At 38.9% G+C, this 20,027-nt stretch overlaps 1 protein-coding gene across 2 annotated transcripts in view; it reads left to right on the top strand.

Moving 5' to 3' along the window:
• The window catches only part of FARS2 (phenylalanyl-tRNA synthetase 2, mitochondrial), a 229,026-nt gene that overhangs the window by 121,578 nt on the left and 87,421 nt on the right, over positions 1–20,027 (top strand). For both annotated transcript variants that reach the window (XM_083875630.1, XM_083875631.1), the window contains one exon: positions 13,319–13,479. In XM_083875630.1, the coding sequence (XP_083731756.1) occupies positions 13,319–13,479 (161 nt within the window). The remainder of the gene's footprint in view (positions 1–13,318; positions 13,480–20,027) is intronic.

Raw genomic sequence — 20,027 nt, 5'->3', positions numbered from 1 at the left:
TAAATTACCTCGGGGTGTGTTAGCTTAAAATGTAATCTATTGAGAAAGAAAATCACACTGCCTTTAGCCCTTTAGCCTCTTTTTGGTGCAATGTTATGATACATTCTTGCAGGCTCCTTTTATTTGGAAGCCACTGGAATTGTGTGTAATTTCTATGTGTGAAGTTTCCTCTTGAGGTTAGTATTTTGGGCTTTCTCCTACCTGAAAATTCCTCCCAAGCAAAGATGGAGCATGATTTTCCTGTAAAGAATTATGAGCACACACACAAAGCCATCCTCACAGAATAATGTGTGTCTGAGGGGACCTCCTGAGCTCTGTGGTCCAACCCCCTGCTCAGCACAAGTCCAGACAGAATGGTTTGCCCTGGTCTTTGTTCAGTCATGTTTTAAATTGCTCCCAGCAGAGCCCCTACCCATCTATCACTGCAGTGGAGTGAGCTGTCCCATCATGTCTGTAATCCTGGTGGGGTCATGGCTCTGTAACTGCACTCAGACTTTTAATTCCTCCTGTTTGCTTCCCGTGCTGCGTGCGTGTGCATCCAATTTTGCTTTCAGGAGAGAGGCAGAGGATTCCTAGAGCTGCTCATGCCACTTTAAAAGAGCTGTGCTTTTCCATTGCCTTTAATATTAGCAAAATCCCTTGTCCAGCAGAGGGAAGGGTTCAGAGGCTGTGGTGGTGGAGTACAGAGTGAGCAATAGGATTTGAGTTGATTCAGTCTTTATCCATGGCTGTGCTGATATCACTTATGTTTAGAAGTGCTGTTATTCAGTAAGTTTCAGTGGGTATATGTAGATAAACTGATTGTGGGTTCAGGTATTTTTTTATAAGATGTACAAATGTGCATCAGCTGTTGAAAGGTGACCCCTCTGCATTTTTGTTTTGTTGCTTTTTCTTTTTCCATTTCCTGAGCAAGGAAGAAAGTGAAGGGGGAAGCAAGATATAAGGCTGCTTTGGGCTGGAAAACTTGATGTTATTTGCTGTAAATATGGTAGTTGTGATAAAAACACTTAGAAACCTCCATTAAAATAAAATGCAAAATACAAAAAACAAACAAACAAAAAACAAACAAAACTAAAGAAAGAAAAGCACTTCCTAGTATATTCTTTCTACCTTAAAAAAATAATAAAAAAGAAACTATGTGTTTCCCTAAAGGGATTAAGAAACTCCAGATGGCTGTTAAAAAAAATAAAAATAAAATGGGGGTGGAGAAAGTCAAGAAGAAACATTTTCTATTGACTTGTTCTTTCTTTTTGGAAAGGTCACTGAAAATTTACACAGTGACAAAATAACAACCCAATTAGTATCTGTCCTGTAAAACTAAATGTTAATTTATTTTAGATTCTTCTCTATTGACAAGTGGGACTGATATTCAAGATGGACTTCTCTACATGAGTGCAGGGCAAAATTACCAGACTGGTTATGAGTTTCTATAGCAATTGCTGTCAATTTTCAGACTGTAAAGAAAAAAAGATATAATTAAATACTATCTGTATGTTTATCTTGTAGGAAAATTATTCTTTTAATTATATTTCTAATAGCTATAAAAGATATAATTTGGTAATGTGAGTTAATCTTAAAAGCACAGCATCCCCCTTATCTAGTGCTTAAAAAAAGATTCCAGTAGAAAATACTATTTCATTAATTGTCATTATATAGGAATTATAGATTTAGGGGGGGTCTAACATTTCCTTTATCATTCATTTCTTTAGGTGTCAGTGGTGCACTACTTTTACAAAATTAATTTCACTGCATAACAAGAGATTAATTACCAACTGTGAAAAAAGGAATATTATCTAGAGAACTAGTGACTTTTTCGGAAAAAGGAATCTCTTTAATAAGGGGCCTTAAAATGCAGTTCTTCAAATTAGGAAGAGAAATTATTCTTCTTATATTCTGGAAAGAAAAGCAGATAAATAGCTTTTTCTGATAATTCATTTAAATATTTTAACTGTGAAATACCATCTAATCAAAGCAGTGTTCTTTCATTTATGTTCTATGCTTATCAGAACATTTCCATTCATATAGTCCACAAGAAAGACAAAAAACTGTGTGAGGGTTGGATCTTTCCCATTGAGTTGCTGTGATAGTGACACAGACTGGCAGTGTGGGCTCTCTGGTCCCTGCTTGCTGTCAGCTGAACTCATCCAGTGTTCACCATAGGATGGATGTGGCTGAGTCCAACTCTCCACCGGTTCACTCCAGGGCTGTAGGCATCCATTGGCACTTTCCCAGGACAGAGGAGACTTGCTCCCTTGAAACTTTTGTGCTGCGTCCCAACGAGACAGAGAGAGAAACCTTCATCATCCTATAGCATTCTGGGCAAGGGGAGGTTAGGAGTGTTTAGAAAGTGAAGGACATAGCTGAGTTTGCTGCTTCTCCTATGAAGGACCATTATCTGATTCAGTTTCCAGGATAATTGTTCCTCTCTGGATGAATTTGAACCTATCCTCCACTGTGGTGGAGGATACTGCTCTTACAAGTGTCTGCCTCACTAAGGCAGTAGGTGGAAAGCATGAAATGGGTGCCTTTAATGACAGCAGGAAAGCAGTCTGTGCCCTTGAATGCTGCTCTGCCATCTCTTCCTTCCTGAGGAAAAAAGTTCCTAGTTGAGTGTACCAACATCTTTGAACTTAAATTGTTCGCATCTGGCCGCTTACTGTGTGCTTTTTGTTGTCCCAGTGCCTGACTCGAGACCATGGAGTCTGATTTGCAGAAGTGTCAAGTGCTCACAGCAGCACCTGTAGTAATAGGGAGCTGTACTTTGAACACATTAAATCCCATGACATCCTTGGTGCTCAGAAACATCAGGCCCCAGATATGTCAGATTGGGAGCAAAATTAATAGATGCTTTTCATCTTAAAGTTCCACAGTGCCCAAATTCCAGCTTCAGTACAGGAGGCAGTAATACTTGCCCAACTTACAAAGACATGCAGAAGAAGAAAAAAAGGAAGTGCAGTATTTTGCAAACATTTAAATATTGTGGAACCAAATGCTTCATTGGGAAGCTCATAAAAGAAAGAATGTGTCTTCAGAGCTTGGCTTGAGTATTGCTCAGTGCAAGAAGCACTTGGGGTACGTGTTCAGCAACACAAGGAAAGCAAGCAGGGACCATTAACCATTGTCTCTTCTGTGTGCTGAACAGAGCAAACTCTCGTGGAAAGATTGATACTTGCTTGTCTCACTGCAGACAGCATCGTAATGTATTGCTAAGATGAGAGCATTTTAGTGTTCCTCAGGCAACCTTAATTCTACTTTTTCAGAATATCTGAATGTTTCATTGAAACACCAAGTGTTGTGTTAAGGCTCACTTTTGTGGGCCATTTTCTGGATGTTTTAAATTGAAAACTGAAAAATGGAAGTATTCTGTTGTATATCATCACATTCTTATGAGTCATCAGTGTAATATAATTACAAGTATTGTAGAGTAATTCTGTGTGTACATACCTCTATTACATATACAAAATATTAGACAAAATTGAGAATTTATATGAACATAGTGGGAGAAACATGGGAGGTTTCTTCAAATAGCTGTGAAAGATTGCGTGCTTTATGCGGCAGTCTTTGTTGTCTTGGAATCTTTTCTAAGGAAAATCCTTCCTTGTTCACAGGTAAATAAAGCTGGTCTATTTTGTGCTGTTGGCCCTTGTGTAATGGTGTAAACTGTTCTATAGAGTACCTATACCTAGGCAGAGGGTAGTTGCAGGGTCATCCTGCAACCCATCCCTCACTTGTTTGTATATCTGTTTCCATCATCTTTTCATGCTCTGTCAACTGCATGGCAAGAGTAAGCAAGAAGCCTCTGCAAAAAACAGCTAAGGTGCTTCCACAAATTATTTCAAGGACTTCAAGCAAAACCTTTGCTGCTGCCTTTTCCCAAGCTTTTCTTACATAGTTTAGGTGTGACTTTATAGTGCTACATTTCTTTCATCTCCAATAGCTGGTAGTATTCAATTTGTGAAGCTCCTTCAACCACTTTAAGCCAAATTTTAATACCATTTATGACACTTTTTAACAAAATCATTGTACTTCAGAGGAAAAAAAGTACTGCTGCCAGAACTCATGAATTTTGTACAAATCAGAAAGTAAATGAAAAAGAGTTACTTTGCACTATTAGGAAAAATTACTTCATCTTAAACATTTTTTGTCACCTAATTCATATGAAGATGGTGGCTTAATTTTAAAGATAATCACTAACTTAAATGTTCTACTCATAAGCAAGAAAAGCATGCAAGTCTGGGTATGGTCCTGTAGTATTACTGATGAATAAGATGACTTGAGAGAAATTATGTATAATTTTTTTTTTTTTCAGAAGTGGCTATAGACACTTTGTGAAGTGCAGGAAAAGGGAAATAAGAGCTGGGGAGTACTTGAAACATAATTTCCATTGCATTTGTGTCATATGAGTACTAAAATAATGAAAGAAGTTGCTAGAAATGAGGAAACTAATTAAAATAAATCTGAGAGAGAAATCTAAAAGAGATATTAACATGAGGTGATTGCTCTGAGATAAAAGATTTTTGTTCTTTTCCTTGAAATTATACAGTGATGCTTGTTTCATAGTAAGACTTGAAGCTGAAATGGATACATAGGGTCAAATTCATCTAATCTGATTTACATGTCTGAAAGTTAAGTGTTTGTCTCTACATTTCTTATGATAGAGTGAATAATAATTTGTGGTAGTCTCTCCCTATTTACAGTAGAAGTGAAGGATGTGGTTTAGATCAGATACTTTGCAATGTGTAATGGTTAAGTAACCACCAGTGTTGCCCAGAATTATGCTGCTTCTCAGGATCTTCATGCAGATATCTCTGCATCTGCTTGGAAGCCTCCCCAAATACCAAGAGAATATATTAATAGCCATCAAATTGTAACTCTTTTGCCTTGAGTGAAACCCTTCAGTTTCTGCCTCAGAAGAGCTCTGGGCATTGCAGTGCCATCCCACAGTGCTACTGAGCAGGTGTAGGATTAGACACAGCTCAAGTCCTTTACCTGGTGATGCATTTCAAAGGATTGTTGCTTCACAGAAGTCAAGCAGTGCATTACAAGCTAAAGAAACTAATTTATAAGTTCAGGTTTTGCTCCATCTGAGTGTTCCTGGGAACACGAAGATGAGAGAGGAAACAGGAGATTTTAGGCCAAGCAGGTAAAGCAGGTCATGGCTCACTGTGTCTTCTTCTGGGGCACAGAATTGAGTCTCCTGAAGTGTGCTACAGCTATATACTTTCCCTTTTATGCATGTCTGTGTACAAAATGTACCAGAAGACTAAGCATCCATAGCTGTGTTACAGGTGCAGATAAAGGTATTTGCAGGTGTTCAGGTTTGACAAATGCCAGCTGGAAACACTGGACTCAGGAGCAATAAAGAGAGAAATGCAAGAGGTTCTTTTGTGACATTGTCTTCAAATCCCATTTGCTAATGTCTGTAATTATATGTTTAAATCACTTCTATGTCTTTAATAGCATGAGACCTATTGACACAAAATATTTTGTCCAGGAACATGCAATGGTCAAATATTTTAAGATGGGGAATCAGTGAGTTGGCATGGGTTGAGAAGACACTCTTGAAGAGCCCTTTGTGAGCAAAAGTAAGAAATGTCCTTCAAGCTGGTAGCACAGAGCTGATGGAGTAGTTCTCTAGTAAGAAGTAATGAAAACTGTGAGTAGTGCTTCTGAACACATTTTTTGATCCTGTGCTATGTGACAATACATTTAAATACACCTGGACCTTTTATGTTGTGCTTTCTTAAAAATAAATAAATTCTGTGTACCCAGAACCTTGTAGGAGCTGATATAAAACACATGTAGGGGAATTCATTGGAGTTTGTTGAAGTTGGACTATAAATGCTGTACTTCAGTATGGAATTTTCTTACAGCTTTACTATCAGAATACTGAAGAACTATTGACAGAAAGATTTTGAACTTCAATGTTTTACATTTATTATGTGTCTTACCTAAATCATTCTAGAAAGGAAGGACTATTACCCCAACTCCAGTTATAAGGCAAGTGATGCCTAAGTGATCATAAGGCTTTTCTTGACTTTCTTCCCAAGAATGAGTTTGTGGCAGAGGAGCTAAATCGTAAACCTTATCTGTCTGTTATTTTTATATATTGTAAAGCCAAGAAACCTCAGTCATAAGCTCAAGGGTTCTTTATGGTACATGCTGTAGAAAAACAAAATGTGGTATCAGTCCCTGCCTGTGGAAGTTGAATTTACTGTGCAGTGTCAAGTTTTCGGAGTAATCATGAGATTGTGCTGCTGCCAGCTGAACATATTTTTTAACCTTTTTATATAGATACAGGTATTCTGGCTGTTCAGATTCTTGAACAGGAATATCAAACATGCTGAACAGTGTCCTGTGCTATGACAGATAAACTGCTACCTCTGTATCTTTTGAGATGTCTTAATCTCATGAAGAGTGTCCCACATTGTGAAGATCTTGGTGTTCTTGTTCTTTGCTCTGTCTGTTGTTCTGTAAGAAAAGGCCATTTTGTAAGAAACTAAGCAGTCAACTTTGGTGAAATTTTACTAAGAAAGTTGCATCTGGGGGTAATGAATAGACATGAAGGGAATTTGTCCAGCTGTGCTTACACCCTGAAAAAATGAGACTCATAATTGAATTTCTGAACTGTTTTGTAGGCTTGGTCTTTCTCTCTAATGGGAGCCCCTCATGTATGTCTTTATAGCACTTATTTTCTCATATCTGCATGGCCCCAGTGTCTAGGGAGATCTACCAGTATTAGAAGACGTTAAAAGGCCCAAACTCTCAAAATCCAGTTTTTCCTGAATAAAAAATGTAAAGAAAGGAATTGGAGTTTGCTTTTACATACATAGAACAAAAAGAGCAGTACGGTAGCCTGCAGACAGAGCCAGGGGAAAAAGACCAAATGAGTCAATTAATTTTTTGCTCTGTGACATAAATTAGGACAGCAAATTGCACTGTCATCCATGGAAAACGTTCAGCCTTGAGACGGGGATAAGGAAAACCCTCAAAAACTAAGCAAGCCATTTGTTCAGCTATGCAGGGTGAAATACAGAAAAAAAAAGAAAACCATATACCATTAAAATATTTATCATTAATGACTCATGTCTTGTATTGCTCTTGGGAGTCAAGTGGATACTTTATTGTACATAATTTGAAAGGTAGAATGCTATTACAGTGTATGGTTGTGAACTCTGAAAAAGTATCCTCGAGTTTAACTAAGATTCTGTTTAATGGTGGATTTGTTGTTGATTTTGTTGGAAATGCTTAGGAGGGCTTGCCAGGAATCACAGAGATGGACTTGGGCAAAAGTAGGAAGATGGAAAGGAGCAAGGAAGGAGAACTGAGAAATTAATAACTTTAGAAGCAGAAAGATAAAAAATTTTGAAGTAAAATACCCATTGGAGGTGGGAAAAATTAGGGAAAGCTCCTCCTTGTTGTCGCTTTGGTTCATTCTTTCCTCTTCTTGCTAATCTAGTTTTCCTGTCCTCTTCTGCTCTGGTCATCCATTTCTCACTATCAGAAATGTTTTCTTCCTAGCTACTTGACCTGTTTGAAATATTAGTAAAATAGTAGAATGAATGTTAATTACATATTAGAAGAAAGTAGAATCTGCTGGATGGCTTCCCTGGGTAGTTTTTTTTAAGCAGGATGTTCTTTTAGTATATACATAGCTCTTTTGGTTATAGAACAAAAATAAACATACTTATTAAAACTTATTCAAAGCCTTTAAAGTTCTTTTGCTCTTCTCTCAAATGGAGAGAACAGAAAAGATCAGTCTGACCCAGGAGACATAGATGGGTCTCAAAGTGACAATTATTGTTAAAAAATTATTCCACACATGAGATTTAGAAAGATAAGTTCTCCTTCTGTAGAATGGGTATAATTGAATGTTTACTTCTTTCATTGAGTTTTTGAGGAGGGGCTCTCTTAGAATGCATAGTCTGAATGCCAAGTCTTCATTTTAGGATTTAATTTAAACCGAGTTGCACACAGGAGCCTGAATACATCAATTTAACTCACTTACAAGAGAACGTTGTGATAGTTTTGATTTTTGCTTTCACTGGAGAGGAGTTTAGAGAAAACTTTGATAAGCTTTTTGGCCTCAGTTGCTTAACATCCCAGCCACATGACTTTGCAGTTTCAGAAGCTCATCTCTATTAGACTGATGCCTTAGTATTACTTTTTTCCATGTAAAACTTTTGACTCCCAACATATGGATGTTTTGTCTGAAATAATTTATGGAAATAATAAGGAAATAATTTAAAATGGCTTATTTTTAACACAAATAAACATGTTTGCCTCATTGATGTGGCAGTCATGTAGACTAAGCATTCCTAGTCTCTAGAAATAAGTAAATATTTTGTGCAGAACCTGTTTTTCAAAGCCTGATTTGTAAGCTGTCCATTACTCACATAGAACTCAAATCTGTGCCTCAGCATTTGTTTCCAGATTTTGTGGTGTTTTGTGTCAAGTCACATGTTTATTATGTCTATAACTTACTTTTTATACAGTTCAAAACTGATCTGTTTTGTAAAACATGATGTGTAATCCGTGTGCCCTTGAGAATCTCTTCACCTCTCTTCCCACCATTTTTGTTCTAGAACTGGCTCCATTAACAATCATAGTTTGGACTGAAAGAAGGAGATCGAATTCAGGTTTTGCTTCTGGAACTCATCCCAGATTTCAGCTACTCATACTTTGGGTGTATTAATTTTTATGCATTTTGTGAAGAACACCTTGTCTGCAGGCTGTTGTGTATTCATGATTTTGCCTCAATCCAAGATCAAAATTTAATTTCTTTCACTTCTCAGTAAGTGCTGAGTATGACAATTTGAAGACCCAATTTAGGGTCTATTGAAAAAGAAAGATTTCTTTATTGGCAGTTTTACAGAAGTAGCAAAAATTCTTAAATAAAAGCCGGCATCGATATAAAAATAAGTATGACTGGAATGTAAACCAAAAGAGCTGTCAACTCGATACTAATACTGTGTTCCAAATTATGTCTTAAAATTGTACAGAGCAGAACGTCTTGCCTCACACTCCTTGAGAAGGGTGTTTCTGTCTGTGTTTTTTTCTGAGGATTCAGGGCGATATAATCCATTAATTCTGGCAGGTCATTATTTATGCCTTAATGAATAATTGGGAAGATTCCCATCCTGACTGAGCAAATTTAACTTCCGTTTAGCATTGCTTTTTGGGGAATGACTTGCTTGATCTACATTACATGTAAACTGATTCACCTGGGCTCAAAGCTGAAGTCCAGGACAAAGAGATATGACTTATCAAGGAAGATAAGGACTCTTGAGTTTTTCTGTAAGAGAGCTGCAATGATGCAACCCTCTGAGATCAGATTTGGGCTGTCCTAGACCTCAGTGTGGGAAGCCACTCAAGTTGTTTTATCCTTTCCTCCTCCATCTTTGGCTACCTGACAAGCAAAGCTTCCAGCAATTTTCTTCTGGTGGCAAGTCAAATTTTTCATGTGAGGCAGCAGGAGCCTGGCAGTTGGGGAAGGCTCGTATGTTAGGAAAGCTTTATCTGTTGGGCTATGTTATTTCAAGCAGTGATGCTATGATTGCCCCACCAGGTCCCTGGAATCTGCTGCTTTGGCCAGATCTCATCAGAACCTCAAATTGCTTTTTGCCACATTTAACACAGTGCTGTGTTCACTCTTCCCCTCTTGTTGACTCACATTCACTTGACTTCTTTGCATAATACTTGCCAAAACTGGGTGCATTTAAACATATATTTGTGTTGGGTAAGCTATGAGGGTTGCTCCCTCATTCAGCAGGAAATACTGGCTCATTTAATTTCTAAGTCTCCTGATCATTTCCAGTCAGAAATATGTTTAGAAGCATGCATTAATCTTGTTGAGTCCCCTAAGGTAGTTGTTCAAATGACTTAAGTCAATGCTGCATTGACTTGGAGCTTTACAAATAAAAAGGTGGAGAAGAGGTCAGAGACAAAATAATTGAAGATTCAGAGTGCAGAGATTTGCTAGTGATGATTTGAGGAGGAATTTTAATAATCTGAATTTTCTTTTTTCTTTCAATTATTTTATCTGAGTAGAGGTAATTCTAGACTGATACAGCTTTCACTGGGGACATTTGAGAAGTTTGTGGTTTGAAGGCTGATAATTGTACAAGGATCATCCAAAAGACAAGTTCAGTTTGGTGAATAGGTGTTTAATCATAGCTCAGATGACACTGCTCTGAGCTGCCAGGCAGATAGCAGAATTTCTTTGTCTGCTACGAAGTGCAAAAACCTGTGATGTGTCCCAGTCCTTCTAAAAAAAACCCCAACAAACCAAGCAAGAAAACCAGGACAGAAAAGAAGTTGCCAATATAAAATCAAGACATTTATTGCTGAGTTTAAGTTCATAGCAAGTCAATAGGGAAAAAAAGTGTTACAGTAAAAGTGTTACAGTTACCATTCTCATATCAGAATATTAGAAAAGCCCAAGTCTTAAATGCAAAGTTTTGCTAATCAGAGCATACACTTGTTCTTATCTTGTCATATCTTTTTTTTTCCCCCTGTCTGATCAACCAGTAATCATCACTAATATGAGGAAGGAGGATCATGACCCACATCATGTATACTTTATTGAGCATCGGTGAATTAATAATGCCAGTGCTTAATCTGGCATCTTTCGGTTTCAGGTTTAATGCCTCTGTTGAGATTAAGCAGTGACCATTCAGAACCCTCATGGATACTGCTCCTGGTGCTTTGCTTTACCTCTGGAGAAGGGGCTTGGTGTCGCCGTGCGCCTGTTCTTAGCGGCTAGCCCAAAGCGCACGTGACAGCAGCCACAACTTCGGGTCCTCCACCTCGTCCTACGACCAACGCTGCGGCAATGGAGCCAAGGCGAATAAAGGGAAGGACTCTCTTGGAGTAGGGAAAGGAACAGTTTATTCCTAGCCCGGGTCCTCCGAAGAGAGCCCCGAGCAAACCAAAGCACCGGCATAAATACACAACCATCGGGGGTGGGGAGAGCATGAGGGGACCAATGGGGTGGAACCAGGGAGTGGCAAGGGGATGGGGTGATCCACTCTGGAACAATCAGGGAAAAGGCGGGAAGGGACCCAGCCAATCCCCAGGCTCAGGCCTCAGGGAGATTGACATGGGGGGGTAGGGGTGATGGGCTAGTGGCGGGAAGGGACAGCCAATCAGTGGCTGTCTCCAGGGCAGACAGGGAGAGGGTTATATAACTTTGGGGTAAACAACAAAATGGAGTACAAGGAACAAGGCCAGGGGGGCCATCTTGGGGGAAACAGAACTGGGGTACACAGAACTATAACATACATAAAACACAAGAAAACACCCACAGCTTGGTATACAGAAATGCCCATATGTTTGTTAAAATCTGGTACTTCTGAAATGCATAGGAGTTCTGTCACTGAGGCAGGAGTTGTTGATCTAGGAAAAGCAAGCTGGAAGTTTGAAGATCCAACACCATTGCAATGAATTATCTTCCCTTCGCAGCCATACAAATGTAATTACTCTAATATACTGGTGAATGGAAAGAAATAGAACTTTCGGCATGGAAGAGAAACAGTTTATGGTTTACGCTTAAATCTAAAGCTCAAAATCCCACCCAAATACAAATTTCAATTTGTATTCAGTTTCTTTGTAGTCACTCTGCTTTCTCTAAAAATCAACAGAAGCAAGTTGTGCCATTCTTCACGTAATGTAGTTTGGATTGTAGGTTTTCAGAGTCAGATTAGTTTACAGTCTGCTGGTTGGTCTAAGCGTTGTTTTAGCAGCTCTGCCATGAGGTACCTTTTGAGTTCACACCCGGTCCTCTATTTCCTGGACTTCCACTGTTCAATTGATAAACTGTCTGGTTTCAAATGGCAGAAAGAGCAAAATCTTGCCTTTGAGCACATGAGAAGGGACAGGCAGAGCATCCTCACTCCTCTATGAAGTACTCTTAACAAGCTGATGTAACTCCTGTGGCAGTTGCAATACTGCTGATGCAGCATGTGAGACACAGAGAGCTTCTACTGAGGACCTGTTATTCCAGAAAAATAGGCAAGTTCAAGTGAATTAATGGAATTGAAGTCATGAGCATGTCTCTTCCCAAGTTTGGTATGCCTCTCTCTGTTTGAACAGAACTCAGGCCCGTTTAGTCTCAGCACTGAACACAACAGGATAACTCAGGATGTCTGTCATCAGTGTCCAATAACAGGAGCTCTTTCCTTTCTGGTAGCAGAGACAAGGCTCAGAAAGAAGACTTGTGCTTCCAGCCTCCTGCATGAAGATGGGGAAGCTGCTGAGTTCAAAGTTTCCAAAAAATTAGTTTAAGTCGATACAGGTGGGGCTGTGTAGCTGCACTGGTGGCCCTGGTGAGATGTGCAATGATGTTGTGTCACTCAGGAGCACACTGCAAGTGCTGATGGTGCGGAGTCAAGTCTATCACACATGCACACATCCTTTCAGCGTGTATGTTTTTTTAGCCATTTGTTAAAGTTTTTAAAAGCTCTGAGCCTTTGCCAGGGCTTCTGGACTCTCAGCTTGCTTCAAAATCAGTAGGATGATGGCTAAACACAGACCAAGTTTCTTGTGTTGAAAAGATCTCTGTTTGAATGAATGAGTGCTCCTGCCGTGTAAATGAAGGAAGGTATGAATATTTACTTTCCTGACAGAAATGTTGCATCATTAATATCTGTACAGTTTTTATTTATTAAACATTCTTGTCCTTTTATATGTAGTGCTGGATAAAAGAGACTTGTTTATGAGAGCAGTGGCTTTTCTCAGAAACAGCAGCTGAGGATTTCCCTGGTCAGAGGTGTGATACTAATGCAGCGGTGCCTCACATCCCATTGCTCTGTTCCTTCCAGAAGCCTCAAAAGAGGCAATTATGGCCCTTTGAAATGTTGGTAATGATGTTAATGCTCTATAGGCTTGACTTGGTCTGTCAGACCAAGGAAAATACTCTGAACGGGGGATTCATGGTTATGTGTCTTATAAAACACAGCAGAGTTAAGTGAGGAAAGACTCAGCTCTAAGCATAGTAAAGGATAGTGATGTATAGCATTATGCAGCATTTCTCAAGCCTGTCTGAAACTTTGGACACAAATTGTCAAGGCTGTGGCTTTGTTTTATTGCCAGTTTTGGTTCCTGGACTCAGTGATGTGCTCAGTCTTGCTGCAGTTTTTGATTTAAGATCTGTCCTGTAGCCTTTAGGTCATTCATTTGGCAGTTATTTTTAAGATTTTCTGGTTTGCCATTTTGCCTTTTTCTTTATTTCTCCTTAATAAAAAGGTGAAGATTTCATCAGTAATTTTCCATGTTGTGAACTTAGCTCTTGAATTTTTATCTTTTTTGTGTATTGCAGCTGGTGCTCAGGATAAAATTGGCTGGGCATTTGGCTTGGGTTTGGAGAGGCTGGCCATGATCCTGTACGATATCCCTGACATCCGACTGTTCTGGAGTGAAGATGAACGCTTCTTGAAACAATTTATTGGGCCTCACATTTGGCAAAAAATAAAGTTCCAGGTAAAATAACATATATATGATAATAATTGACTGTGATGTATGCGCATCCCTAACGAATATCACATAATTAAGATTCTGTGTCACATGAAGATTAGCTTTAAAGCAAGAGCTTTACAGCTATCATGATTCTCTGATGTTCTGCAGTAAAATCCAGGTTTTGAAAATAACATTTTTTTCAACCAGATAATGTTGTAAGTTCCTGCTGATACCCAGTCAACATCCCTGTTCTGAGTAATGCTTAAGCACATATTTAACTTTTAAATATATCCAGAATTGGGTTTGATTTAGCCCTGTGGTTTGGTTATATTATGGTTTGGTTACGTCCTTGAGTTGTGTCCATGATTCTGTTTCATTTTAAATATGTGTTTGATGCAGAGCATTCGAAGATCATAACACATTCTCAATTTTCCCCATTGTTTTCACTCTACAATCATTGATGTCAATGTGAGTTTCAAAGTTAACCTTTGGCAAATTCTTTGTGGATGTGCCTTGCTGTCTTCAATGTCACCTCTTTTCTTCTGGCTATTGCAGGGGAGGGTGCAGGTTCAGCTTGTATTTGTTTTGTAACTCCTCTGCTGAGGTGATTTTTGTAGTTAGCAACCTCGTCTTGCTTTTTTGTACTTGCAAAGCACTCAGGCATGAGTGGATTGAGTGGAAATGCTACTTCCATAATACTCTTCAGCAGGAGCATGGGGAGGCTCAAGTCAGGTGGTGTCAGCTGGTCTTTGGGGGAGTTGAGCTGACACAGATGCTTGACAAAGTCTGAAGCACTAAAGCAGTAAAATGCCTTCTGCAGCTGCCTTTTACCATTTTGTTTGCCTTCTTTGTGTACCGCTTGATTATGTTTTTTTTAAGAATTGTAATTATTAAAGAGGAAATCAACAGTGATAGATGACATTTGTGTAGTCTCCATGTCAGTAGCCCCCTCCATCCATTTGTTTTTAATTCATAGCAATTCTCACATATCTTGTTTAGTACCATCAAAATATCGTTGGGAGATAGTTTTGGTGGTTTTGGTTTGAGTAAGGGTTTGGGGATTATTTTTTTGTTGTTGTTGGTTTGTTGTTTTTTTTTTATTTTTATTTTTATTTATTTAGAGATAATTGGAATTAGTGCATTCAGCTTGTAGTTAGTTATCTTACAGAAAGCCAGGGCTTTGCTACTGTTCCTGAAGGTGTGTCTGCTTGTAGGTTTCCTTGGTCTCCTACAGAATGTTTGTTATTCTTTTCAGTAAGAAATGCTCAAGTCTCCTTTTCAGCCCTTATCTTTCTGATTGGCTTTGCTCCAAGCTTCTGGTTTGGTTTATAGATTACAATCTCATGGAGCTAAGATGAAATTTCTTGCTTGCCTTAAAATTGTGAATCCAAACTTCAGTCTGATGTTAGCAGTAGATTGGGCTTTTGGGGAAAGGGCCAGATTATTGGAATGCTATGGACCGACGTTGAAGGTGAGTCAAAGAAAGGGCTGGGTGTCTGGCTTCTCAAAGTTGTATGTAGTTTTCATGTTCAGTTTTAAGTAAGTCAGGTGTAGTGAAGCAATCTAAAGATGTCAAAGGCACAGGTTACTGTGGATAAGCTCAGAGGAAAGTACATGGTTTCTAGGAAGCTAAAAGTGGTTTTTTAAAAAATATTTTTAGTTGGTGCTGTTTGGTAGCCTTAGTTTTGGTTCTTTCACTCTTCTAAAAAAAGGGTATGGGCCATGTTTTTCCTCTGGTATCAAAAGCTGCTTAGGGACTTTGTAATTATTATTTCTCGTTTATTTTATTTTTTATTTTTTTTTTCCTTTTTTTTCATTTTTCCTCCTTTTGCTTTTAATACATACATACACTTACACCTACTCGACTTGGATGTTTCCTCTTCAGTTTTGGTAATTCTCCTCAATTTTTAGTTCACATTTTTGAGTTCTGTATCTGCATATAAGAGAATAGAGGCAAGCTTAGGTTTCTGTTTGAAAGCAAGTCTATATCCAGCTTTCATTTGGTATCTTACATTGAGCTTTTTTGAGCTCTCTCCTGTTCGTACATACTGGCATTGCTTTATAAAGGGTTAATGACCCTTCAAATGAAAATACTATGAAATACTCTTTGGTGCTACCATAAGATCTCAATTTTTTTCTTCTGTTCTATGTTATTTTTCACGTATGCTTTAAAACCAACTTAGCAGACCTTCTGTTCCTGTCTACTTGCTAAAGAGTCATAATTAATGAATCACATGGTTTATTCATACGATATTTGAAAGAAAACTTTTAGCCTGTCTTCCAGTGTTGATGTTGTAAGAAATCTCAATGGATATTTTAAAAGTGTCAGATTTTCTGCATGCAAGGCCATGCAGTACTTTTCAGTTGACTGAACTGAACAAAGACAGACCAAGTGTTTTGAGAGGCTTTCACGACAGAAATTGAATCCTGCGGCTCAGAAGGTCCAGGTAAATGTCCACCCTTTATGTGCTTAACTGAGAGAGACCTCTCAACCTTTGGGTACCCCCCCAAATCCTTTCTTATAATCTGAATATGATCCACCAACATAAGTATTTTTCTTTGTCTTTATTAAAATGTTCTTCAAATGCATAAAGTCCACACTACATAGCAGTAACCTTTAGCTGGGCTAAATATACTATTGCTTAAAAACTGCATTTAGTTGGAGCATTTTCTTGGGACTTAGAGTATATGTCTTATGCCTTTTACCAGCCTGAATGTGTCAGACTTTTCCCTGTGTCATCAGTTGCTCAATGCATGTGTGCAGGCTTCAGTAGGTCAAAAAGCTGCTGGGAAAAGCTGACAGTGTTTGTACCACTGTGGCCACTCAGCACAGCAGTTGTTAGAGTGCTTCTCCCCACAGATCAGATTATTGCCTGGATTTGGATTAGCAAATCACTCCAGCTATAATTTGACACAAGTCACAGCAGTGTGGGGATCAGGGTCTGGTAACTTGCTGTCAATTGTTTGTGTAGGGCTTCTGCTCAGGCTGTGAAATGAAAGGCTGAGGATGGACAGGGCAGGAAGGACCAAGAACCTGCAAGGCACAATGTAATAAAACAAATGGCTTGGTTCTGATCTAGTCTTCTGTGTTACATCTCTGTCAGAGCCCTGAGCACAGTTCCATGTAATCACTTTGTGGTTTATGCTGAGCCAGCGTTCTTACAAAAAAAAAAAATTAAAAAAAAAAAAAAAAAAAAAAAAAAAAAAAAAAAAAAAATCAAACAAAAAAGTCCATGGTCTTACAACTCTCAAGGAAACATACAAATATGAAATGACATTTAGAGAAGGAAGGCCCTCACAGTTCAGATGTAGTGTGGTGTGCCCAGAGGTGTTGATTAAAAAGAAAGGCCTCTGGCATCGGGACAGATCCTCGAGCCTCCATCATTTTGCTGCCAAAGCAAGCAAGTGGCACATGTTGTTGAGTGACTCCTGATGTGCTCTCCCTTCACAAAGTCACTGTGATTTGATGCTACTGGTGTCTCTGGTTGCTGTTGTTTTAAGTTGTTATTTATTTCGATTGCTGAGGAGCCTTGTGGCCTGCACTGAGGTCAAGCAGAAGCATGATTATGGCTGCTCTGGCACTGCTAGGGAATCTGGATCAGATTTCTAGCAAAACTATAGACTCCCTCTGTGAGATTATGGGTACTGCTGTCTTCTTGATTTCCTCATTTCTGCATTATCTGTAATATTCTGCAATATCAGCAATAAGGCTAGCACCACCTAGATTTTATCTCCCAGGGCTTCTCCTTCCTAGTGTATGCTGGCACACTCAGTCCCTCAAAATTCAATTCCTTCAAAACTACATGGTAGCTTCAAAACTCAAAATAATAGACTTTCTAACCAGGATCATTTTAATGGCTCCAGAAGAGACAAAGCTCCTGGAGCAGCTCTGCTGGGAGACCTGAGGGGATAGTAGCCTTTGGCAATGGGGTCAGGAGACTTGACAAACAACTTGAATTTACAGTGTTCACCTCCTGCACAGCTATAGCCAGAATGGTGTATGTGGCCCTAATCCAGGACACTCTTTCTGCTTTGGAAAGTGAACAGTCAAGGATAGCAGAGATGAGAAAAAGTACATAATCAAAAAGATGTAGTTGTGTGGAAAGAAGCAATTCATTATATTGGAAAGGAAATCAAAGCAGGCTCCTCTTCCTCCGTGCAAGATAGCAAAGGCTGGGCCTGCTTGCTCCCATTTGCCTTTGCTCAGTGTGCTGTAGGAATTAAGCTCCTGTGCTAATGACAAAGGATTTACACAGTAGCCCAGTTTGCACTGTTTACTGTGTATGTGAGCCCTCTTGTTCACACCATTAGACAATCCAACTTTTCTACCTTACTATGCACTTTTCAGTTTTCAGGGACACTAATCATCCCTGTGCATAAGCCTGATTGTTGCTGGAAGACACAGAGCTTTTCCTGAAGCTTTAGAAGATGCTGAAAATAAAATGCACTGTCAAGTTAAAAGGAAACTTCAGCAAATTAAAGCATCCTAGTCTGTATCCTTTATTCCATGCTTGAGAAGGAGACCATCTAAAATATATGCTATCCATTTCAACCAGTTTGATCTTATTGCATGCACTGCACAGGGTGGGTCTGTCTGATCCATCATTAGGATGCTCCTCCATATAATTTATATTTACCTCCTTAGTCTGTGATTAGCGTTATTTTCAAATTAAAATTAAATGAATTCCCTGGTTGCTGCATTTTCAGATACTTTTCATCAAGATTAGGTAACTCCATGCTAAAGTGGTTATTCATTTATTATGTTTATTTTCTAATAGTGCATTTATTAAAGCCAAATATGCAACCATTAGTATGTAAATTTAACTTGGATGTTTCAACAAATAAGGTATAGCCTCAACTGTGACTCATTGTCTAATTAGTTATAATGTAATTGAAGATATGTAATGTATGTGTCTGCATGTGGAGGTACAGTAGAGAATAGATTGATAATGTTGTAGCATAAACATTTTACTGGCATGACTTTGGGAAGGTTGAATATCTAAGAGTGACTTACATAGATCATCTTAAGCAAATGTCAATAAAACCTTACAGTGCTGTATATCATCTCAGGTTTGTCTGTCTGCTCTGCAGAGCATCATGAAACTCCTTTTTTAGTGTTGGATATGCATGAAAAGTGAGCAAAAATACCTCCTTCATTGCAGAGATGCTGCATGATTGGGTTAGAAATCACTTGATCATCAGGATGTTCTATCTTGTATCGTTTGTAGGCCGTGCTGGTATTGAAGCTCTGGGAACCTGAGCCCTCTGGCCCCAGCCAGGCAAAGTACTGAAGCACATGCTGGGCTTTAAACTTGCAAGCAGTCCCATTTAAATCATTGGGATAGTTCCTATGCTCAGTCAAACATAACCCAAATGCCTAAATAGCTTCAGGTCAGAGATCTCCACATTTCCTGAGGTCCAACTGAGAGTGATCAGCACCTTGCAGGGCTGAAGGAGTGGAAACTTTCAAAATGACTGTTAGAAGCAAGAAGAGTTTAATCTGACAAACCACAAAGTCAGTTTGCAAAACCTTCATTTTAAGCCAGTTTTACTGATCAACACTTGGGTAAAAAAAGTCAACAAGCAAAATTCTGGAGAGTAAACAGCACTTGAATTCCTATTCTGAACTAAAGAAAATTGGCTGAAAACACAGTAAGGAAAGAAAAAAGTAGGGGCTCAGATTGAGGAAATGGGATGGACAGTCACGTGGGACTGAATACAAAAAAGCCAAGGCACTGATACACTCATGTAGGAGAAAGTGGAAGAAACATAGAAGAGAGAAGTGCTGTACTTTGAACATTAGGGGCAATATGAAAAAGACTGGTTTAAAGTTAAGTTTAAGTTTAAGCAGATTGGAGGGAATAGAATGAAAAGGGAAGAAAGACACAGGAGAGTAGATTTAAGGCAAAAACTGTTGAGACTGATGCAGAAGTCTTTTTTGAGATAATCAGAAAGTTTTCCTGGATTTTGTACTGTACACATCTATTCTTGATCTCCTTTTGAAAGATCAACAAGTGTGAGGAACCACAAAAATTATGACTGCCAGCTATCAAAGCAAGTTTTTAAAGTACTATCATCAGTTTTGAGATAAGTGTGGGGGACATGCAATTTTCCTTCTGGATTTGTGAAACACTTCTTGTGTCAGAACCCAGGCCCATTATGAGGGCTGTACTGAGATGATATTGGCAGAATCACAGAATATCCTGAGCCAGAAGGGACCCACAAGGATCATCAAAGTCCAGCTTCTGGCCCTGTATGGGGCCACCCAAGAATTACACCATAATGTGCCTGAGAGCATATTACTGAAACTCTTGGTAAAAATAAGCACTGACAAGGGATTTGGTTCCCAACAATGTAGCTGCTGCCCCCTGAGCTAATATCAATGATGCAGATTTTCTTGCATACCCTGTTTCCATCCCTCCACCCACCCACTGCAATCTAGTCTTACTGATGCCTCCCATTGAACCTGAACAAATCAAGGAGTAGTTTAATTCCTTTCTGCTTGTACTTTTCTAAGTAAATAAAATGAATAAATAAAAAATGTCAATAGCCCTTTCTGCCTAGATTAGTTA

The sequence above is a fragment of the Zosterops lateralis genome (assembly GCF_965231275.1).
Source record: "Zosterops lateralis genome assembly, chromosome: 1".
Taxonomy (NCBI): Eukaryota; Metazoa; Chordata; class Aves; order Passeriformes; family Zosteropidae; genus Zosterops; species Zosterops lateralis.
The sequence above is the reverse complement of the archived record's forward strand: the minus strand, read 5'-3'. Positions and strand labels throughout refer to the sequence as shown.